The 8,530-nt window shown below is 51.8% G+C and overlaps 1 protein-coding gene across 3 annotated transcripts in view; it reads left to right on the forward strand.

Moving 5' to 3' along the window:
* COBL (cordon-bleu WH2 repeat protein) overlaps nucleotides 1–2,193 on the forward strand; it is a 304,019-nt gene extending 301,826 nt beyond the window's left edge. For all 3 annotated transcript variants that reach the window (XM_069587302.1, XM_069587304.1, XM_069587303.1), the window contains one exon: nucleotides 931–2,193. In XM_069587302.1, the coding sequence (XP_069443403.1) occupies nucleotides 931–948 (18 nt within the window). In that variant the 3' untranslated portion in view covers nucleotides 949–2,193. The remainder of the gene's footprint in view (nucleotides 1–930) is intronic.
* Nucleotides 2,194–8,530: the final 6,337 nt, after the last annotated feature.

An 8,530-nucleotide genomic window follows, 5' to 3' on the forward strand; every position in this document is an offset into this window, starting at 1 on the left:
GGTCCTTATATGTTCGCTTTGATAACTCAGTGAAAAGTGGGGCCAGCACTGATCCTTTTAGAATGTACTGAATCCAGCAGAACCACGGTGAGAAATCCAGATCTCCTTCCACACCGTTTCAGGTGAACCTGTCACTTTCCTTAAAAATGCTGTTCACCTTAGCCTTCAGAGGCATGGGAATAGGTCCTTCAAGATCCTGCCATCACATTTTCTGCAGCTGGGCATCCCAGGAGCAGACCGGACCCAGACCAGCAGGGTGAACGGGTGGGTTTGCAGTCACTCACTGGGATCCCCTGCACTTGCTGGTGCCCGGCCCGCCGTGCCTCCTGTGATGAGGTGGGGGTTGATGCCATGATCCCTGCCTGGAGCCCCCACTTCAGCTGAGAGACAGGGCACCTGGGGAACCATGGGGGGCCACGTCACCCACAGCCCGGGGCAGGGGGCGACTGGATCGGCTCCCCAGGACTTGGAGTGAGAGTGCTTTTTCCTTCCAGGTGGTCTGAACATTCGTAAAGAAGGAGTCCTCATTTTCCAGCAAAAAAAGGAGGCATCTGCAACAGAGACATGCCCCAGGCAGAGAGACCAGCCCAGAAAAGGGAAAGACTGCTGGGCGGGAGCTCCAGGAGGGCGGGGCCGGGGGCAGTGGATGCTCCTAGGAGGAGCACAGGGGCCTGCAGATCTGACCCTACAGTTGTTGCTGTCCTTCTTTCCTGGGCAGGAGCCAGGCACTGAAATCACTCAGGCACGTCTGTGTTTCTGAGAGCTTTCTCCCTGGGGTTGTAAGTAGGACGGGTACAGTATAAACACTGGGGGCTCTTACAGGAGAGGACTATTTCCAGGAGGGATTGGTGCACAGCTCCTCAGCGCCCGGATGCTTGCCCCTGCGCTCCGCTGCATCCCTGAGTAACAGTAGGTCTTTCTTCACCGCAGGTGCCCTTGCTCGTGTGAGTCAGTGACAAGATGCAGTTGTGGCAGAAAGACCCCCCAAGGGACGCCCGCAGCCACCGCTGATGAGCGTCACGCCCAGGGGGCTTCAGGATTGGGCAGCTGCCCTGTCTCCAGGCCAAAACTCGCCTCTGACTTCCGCTCCTGCGTTGTGGTTAAAACGGATGCGGGTGCTGCTCTGCCGCATGGCTTGTGCCAAGGAAATGTATTTGCCTCTGAGTATTTAAAGTTGCCAATAAACTATTCTTGTTGGCAGGTTAATGGGACTGTAAACGCTGGGCCATCACGCTTAATTACATTGATGGACAGAGTGGAAAGAATCATGTCTTAGGCCGATTTTGAATCTTTGAGACTTTTACCACATGTAGATGGTTAAAACCATTTAATTGTTGAAAATCTTTCTGAATTCTAGGGAAAGTATGTAAATGAAATAACCTGAATGTCATCTGCTACTTGATGCAAGAAGAAAGAGTTGAGAGGCTTTTTCAAATGTGACTTCACTGAATAATGAAAGTATTGTATTCTATTCCTCCAACATTTGGGGTAAAAACCTCATGGAGGGCTGCAGACCGTGATCTGACCAAGTAAGCTATTAAAAGTCGACCACAGTCACCCGGAGTAGCAATCAGGCAGGTCTGAGTTCTCCCAAGGTGGCAGTGACGCGTTCAGAAGGACTTTGCAGTGGACGGCATGCCCACGTGGTGTGCTGTCCCCCCGCAGGCTGTGATGTGCAGGCCTCTCCCATGGAGGGCTGAGCACGGAGCCCAGACGCTGCCCTGGGAGCCTCAGAAATCCTCCCCAGGGCAGGAAGGAGGAGACTGGGCATCTGAAGGTCACTCCCATCAGATCACGATTGTGCTGGGAGTTCACACTGTGGGTGTGGTCTCCATGGTTTGCGCAGCAGAAGAGTGGCTTGCCTAGAATCACAGCACAGGGCACCAGTCTCCGATATTTATCACAGATGGTCGACTGTGGCTGTAGAGAAAGCTCTTTAAGAGGTTAATAGAAATCAAGAGGAATTCCTGAAATAAAATTTCTGTCTTAATGAAGCCACAAATACGTCGAGATCGTTTGTATGTTTCACAGTGATTTCAGCTCAGGCATCTGGTAGGAAGGAACTGCTGTGTGTTGTCTGATGAAGGCCCCTCACCTTCCCTGGGCAGTGAGGGCCTCAGGCAGTCACTCTTACATCACACTGTCTCCACTGTTGGTCTTCCAGTGCCACAAATAAAAGAAAGTGAAATTGTAGCCCTTGTGTGGATTTCATGACTCCCCTGGGCACCCTATCCCAGAGTAGAAAGGAGTTGTTGCTGTTGTTGTTCATTGGCTCAGTTGTGTCCGACTCTTTGCAACCCTACAGACTGCAGCACGCCAGTCTTTCCTGCCCTTCACCATCGCCCAGAGCTTGCTCAGACTCATGTCCATTGAGTTGGTGCCATCCTCCAGAAAGGAGATTGATCTATTCAGTGAGTCAGCCCTCTTCTAGACTCTGGGTTACAGCAGGTGCAAAATGGACAAGAGTCCCTGCCTTCATGGCGTTTGTATCCGAGTGGAGGAGGCAGACCATAAACGAAATACGTGAACAATACACCGAGTTCACTTACATGCTGTTAAGTGATTAGGAGAAAAACATGGAAAGGGATGAAGCATACGTAGAGTGATGAAGAAAGGCCTCTTGCTGCAGTGACATCTGAGTAAAAACCTGGAGGAAGAGAGAGAGCGAAGCAGGGGTGGACACCTCGCTGGCAGGAGAAAGGGCAGGTGCAGAGGCCCTAAAGCAGGGTTTGCCGCAGTGTTGGAGGAATGGAAGCAGTGGGGCGCGATGGGGTGGGGGGTGGGGAAGGGGGAATGTCATACAGCTTCCCCAGCTTCCGGCCCCTGGTCTTCACAAATTACTCTGTGCCCCACTTCTCAGGGAAGCCTTGCTCCCTGGTAGACTGGGGGAGTAGCAGACATGAGGATGGCCGAAGCACACCCCAAGAACAGTGAAGGGGCCCCGAGGGTGCCCCCAGTTCATCCTGCTCACCTGATACTAACTTATCCTTTGTTGCATGAGCTTTGCGAAAAGCAAAGGAGAAAAGGAAAGATATAAGCATCTGAATGCAGAGTTCCAAAGAATAGCAAGAAGAAATAAGAAAGCCTTCCTCAGCGATCAATGCAAAGAAACAGAGGGAAACAACAGAATGGGAAAGACTAGAGATCTCTTCAAGAAAATTAGAGATACCAAGGGAACATTTCATGCAAATATGGGCTCGATAAAGGACAGAAATGGTATGGACCTAACAGAAGCAGAAGATATTAAGAAGAGGTGGCAAGAATACACAGAAGAACTGTACAAAAAGGATCTTCATGAGCCAGATAATCATGATGATGTGATCACCAATCTAGAACCAGACATCCTGGAATGTGAAGTCAAGTGGGCCTTAGAAAGCATCACTACAAACAAAGCTAGTGGAGGTGATGGAATTCCAGTTGAACTATTGCAAATCCTGAAACGATGCTATGAAAGTGCTGCAGTCAATATGCCAGCAAATTTGGAAAACTCAGCAGTGGCCACAGGATTGGAAAAGGTCAGTTTTCATTCCAATCCCAAAGAAAGGCAATGCTAAAGAATACTCAAACTACCGCACAGTTGCACTCATCTCACATTCTAGTAGAGTAATGTTCAAAATTCTCCAAGCCAGGCTTCAGCAATATGTGAACCCTGATGTTCAAGCTGGTTTTAGAAAAGGCAGAGGAACCAGAGATCAAATTTCCAACATCCACTGGATCATGGAAAAGCAAGAGAGTTCCAGAAAAACATCTATTTCTGCTTTATTGACTATGCCAAAGCCTTTGACTGTGTGGATCACAATCAACTGTGGAAAATTCTGAAAGAGATGGGAATACCAGACCACCTAACCTGCCTCTTGAGAAATCTGTATGCAGGTCAGGAAGCAACAATTAGAACTGGACATGGAACAACAGACTGGTTCCAAATAGGAAAAGGAGTACGTCAAGGCTGTATATTATCACTCTGCTTATTAACTTCTATTCAGAGTACATCATGAGAAACGCTGGACTGGAAGAAACACAAGCTGGAACCAAGATTGCCGGGAGAAATATCAATAACCTCAGATATGCTGATGACACCACCCTTATGGCAAAAAGTGAAGAGGAGCTAAAGAGCCTCTTAATGAAAGTGAAAGAGGAGAGTGAAAAAGTTGGCTTAAAGCTCAACATTCAGAAAACGAAGATCATGGCATCCGGTCCCATCACTTCATGGGAAATAGATGGGGAAACAGTGGAAACAGTGTCAGACTTTGTTTCTTGGGGCTCCAAAATCACTGCAGATGGTGACTGCAGCCATGAAGTTAAAAGATGCTTACTCCTTGGAAGGAAAGTTATGACCAACCTAGATAGCATATTGAAAAGCAGAGACATTACTTTGCCAACTAAGGTCCGTCTAGTCAAGGCTATGGTTTTTCCTGTGGTCATGTATGGATGTGAGAGTTGGACTGTGAAGAAGGCTGAGTGCCGAAGAATTGATGATGCTTGTGAACTGTGGTGTTGGAGAAGACTCTTGAGAGTCCCTTGGACTGCAAGGAGATCCAACCAGTCCATTCTGAAGATCAGCCCTGGGATTTCTTTGGAAAGAAGGATGCTGAAGCTGAAATTCCAGTACTTTGGCCACCTCATGAGAAGAGTTGACTTATTGGAAAAGACTCTGATGCTGGGAGGGATTGGGGGCAGGAGGAGAAGGGGACGACCGAGGATGAGATGGCTGGATGGCATCACTGACTCGATGGACGTGAGTCTGAGTGAACTCCAGGAGATGGTGATGGACAGGGAGGCCTGGCATGCTGCGATTCATGGGGCCACAAAGAGTCGGACATGACTGAGCGACTGAACTGAACTGAACTGAACTGCATGAGCTTACATTCAGTACCCCATGAGGATGGCCGAAGCACACCCCAAAGACGGTAAAGGGGCCCCGAGGGTGCCCCCAGTTCATCCTGCTTACCTGATATTAACTTATCCCTTGTTGCATCAGCTTACATTCAGTACCCCATGAGGATGGCCAAAGCACACCCCAAGGACGGTAAAGGGACCCCTAGGGCGCCCCCCAGTTCATCCTGCTCACCTGATACTGACTTATCCTTTGTTGCATGAGCTTACATTCAGTACCCCATGAGGATGGCCGAAGCACACCCCAAGGACGGTAAAGGGACCCCTAGGGTGCCCCCCAGTTCATCCTGCTCACCTGATGCTAACTTATCCTTTGTTGCATGAGCTCACATTCGGTACCCACGCTGGGCTTGGGCTCTGGCATCGAGAATGGGACAGACGTCTGCGCTGTGCTTTTGCCTTCTGGTAGACTGTCCCAGTTGTGCTTGGTGGTTCTCACTGGGGGTGAGGGACCATTTTCCAGAAGAGGAAACTGAGTCCAGGAAGATTAAGCCTGATGATAAAGAGGCTGCATCACATTATCCTCATTCTTAAATCAGCGTGTTTGTGCCCTCTGTGCTTACTCCTAAGCTTGTAAGCACCTCTCTGCATGCCCCCGCCCCCACCTTCGAGGTCTCAACCTCAGCTTTCCTCCACGTGGAACCTCCTCCAGGGCCCTGATGCACTCATAGGGTGCATAGCCCGCCTCTCTTTCCCTGCCCGAATGCACTGCACCTCCCCCTCCAACCCCACCAACTGGGAAGCCCAGCCCCCCAACCCTTACAGCGCCGCTCCCCATGTGGGCCCCTCGGCCAGGCCTCCTTGCCAGCCCTGCAAGCTCCCTTCCGCCATTAACACTGCTCCTCCCCACATATCACTCCTCGCGCAGCCTCGCAGCCGCCTTTCCGCCCACAGGGCATCGGCCTGAGCACAGGAGGCGGGTCTGAATGAGCTTCCTGGGCCCAGTTTACCCCTGTGAGCCCAGCAAGTTACTAATCGTGTCTCGTCTTTCTCTGCAAAGGTTCCAGCTTAGACCGTGAATGTCTCCCTCACTGTCAGCTGCAGACAGGTGCTCAGTGAGTGCTCAGTGAGAGAAAGAGCCTCAGGGGCAGTGAGACTGGAGCCTAGGTGGCCTGTGTTCAGTCTGGGGTTTTCCCATCTTCTCTCTGCCTTCTGTTGCAAGGAACTCAGAGGAAGGACCTGAGGGGCCACGATGGAAGCCCCAGGGCTCCAGGAGGCCGCGAAGCTCTCAGAGGGGCCGACAGAAGGGCTCCAGGCAAGCCTTCCTGCCCTCGGCTCTGGCCACAGCCTCGGAGGGCCCCGGAGTCGCCTGACTGCATCAGTGCTGAGAGTCTAGCTTTCCCCATCTTCCTGGACCCAGTTATTACCTTGCTCCCGCAGCACGCCCTCGGGGCAGAGAAGTGGCATTTCTTTTTCGGGGTGTTTTTGGAACAGCTTCCTACTTACTAAGAAGCCCATTCTTAAAGGGGATTCAGGGCAGGCTGGGAGGTCTGACTCGTGCCCAGGCTCCAGGGGAACCCCAGGATGGACGGGGAGCCCAGGAGCATGGGCTTGATCTTGTGACCGAATCTGGGTGGACCCTGCATTTCTGGACCTGGTCTCCTGCCCGTGCCCTCCCTCTGCCCTGCTCAGCCTTTAGTCAGTGAGACAGATCACCCCAGGGAGAAAATTCCAGAAGGACCTGCTTAGTCAGAGTCTGATGGGCAAATGCCCAGCCAAGTGGAGGACGGGAGCTTTCCAAGGAGGCAGCTCAGAGCAGCTGGAAAGAAGGGGTGGCCAGTGTGGGAGGGAGAAATTACTCTCAGGGGCAGGTCTGCGGGCAGAGAGGCTGGGTGGTCCAGCCCCAGCCTGAGGGCAGAAGACAGACAAGCTGGTAGCATCGGGGGAATCAGAGACTGGCTGAGAAGGGACGGGAGAGGAGGGTGATGTCACCCTCTTCGCTTCTTTGGAAACCTGTGAGCGGTAAGCGGGACTCAGAATGGAAGATGCAGTTGGTTCCCTGGTGAGCAATGTCATGACTTCATCAAAACGCTTCCTGGCATCAGGGATTAGCCCATGAGGGCGCCCACAGACAGTGAGACCCAGAAAAGCTCAGAGAAGGCTGGGAGGGGACCCTGTCTCTAGAAGGTGACCTCTGGGAGTTCCTGGGTTCCACCAGTCTACTCTGAGACGGAGTTTCCGACATGCGGGAATGCTGTCTCCACAGCCCTGGAGACTGTGGCTCTGAGTCATCTGTCGCCAGAATGCTCTCCCATGGGAGACTCTGCCTGGTGAAGATGAGAAGAGGGAGGGCCCTGGTGTGGGGTGAGAAAGGAGCCCAAGTGCCCAGCAAGTGCCCAGCAGAAGTCCAGCTGCAGTGAGACTGGGCACAGAGAAATCTTCAGACCCATGGGACAAATTTATTACACGCCCCCTCATCCAGAGGAGGAAACTGGAGCATTGAAGAAGTGTCATTTGCGAGATGACACAGAAGGTGAGGGTCTGAGCAAGAGCCGAGGGTGTGTCCTGGGGTCCAGGGCACTCCCCTGCTGCTCTCGGGGTCCCCAGGGGCCCATCGGCAACAGGACCAGTTGTGGCCCCAAGGGGGCGCAGCAGTGGACTTCCAGGTGGACTCCATCTGGAACATCTATCCAAGGACACAGACTTCCCAGACCACGGGCTCCTGGGGCCAGCACGGCAGACGGTCCTGAGCTGGGAGGATTTATTTTGTCTTCTCCACTTCCTCGCTTTTATCAGATTTTCATTCTTAGGCAAGTACTCATCTGATCATTTCAAAATTAGGCACGGACAGTTGCTGTCTATGACCCTGAGGCTGCCCAGGGTGGGACACAGTTCTTGGCTGAGTCATATCCCAGTGCTCCTGACTTTCCTAGTCCCTAGTTCCCAAGATCCTGTAGTTTCCCAGTTAGGGCTCTGGACTCCAGTCTGGCTCCCAACCCTGGAGGCCACCCTCTGAGCATCTCCCTGCAACTTCCCCATAGCAGCTCAGCTGTCAGCCCACAGTGGGCTCCTGCCAGAGAAGGGCCACCTGTATAGAATGATTTATCCCGGCAGAACACTGTTGGGGCATCGGTGCCGAATAGCATTAGCAGTGGGAAGTGCACACCTGCCTACAGAGTGAGCTTGCTGCCCTCACAGCTGCTCTCTGGGGATTAAGCAGCTTTGGCATCTGGCCTGGCCTTTTAGACATTGCCCTGCTTTCAGATCCAGCCCACAGAACAGGTTCTGGTAAGAGGCACATGACAGGGTGGTTAGGATGTGACTCTGGAATCAGAAAGACTCAGATGTGAAAGCTCTGTCACACGACCCCAGGCCACACGATGGGGACAAGCAGTTTCACCTCTGAGTTTCCTCATCTACAGCATCAGCAAAAGTAGTCTTGAGAACTAATGGGGATACATGTGTACGCTAAGCTTGGAGCGTGACACGCAGGAAGCCCTCCTCAAAAGCTCGCTATTACAGTAGTGATGATTTTCCTTACTAATACGAAAGCTCATGTATTAGTTCTAACAGTGTTTTGATGGAGTCTTTAGGATTTTCTATGTATAGTACCATGTCATCTGCAAACAGTGAATTTTACTTCTTTGCCAATTTGGATCCCTTTCATTTCTTTTTCTTCTCTGATCATTCTGCTAGG

This window comes from Ovis canadensis, chromosome 4, assembly GCF_042477335.2.
Source record: "Ovis canadensis isolate MfBH-ARS-UI-01 breed Bighorn chromosome 4, ARS-UI_OviCan_v2, whole genome shotgun sequence".
In the NCBI taxonomy this organism is placed as follows: Eukaryota; Metazoa; Chordata; class Mammalia; order Artiodactyla; family Bovidae; genus Ovis; species Ovis canadensis.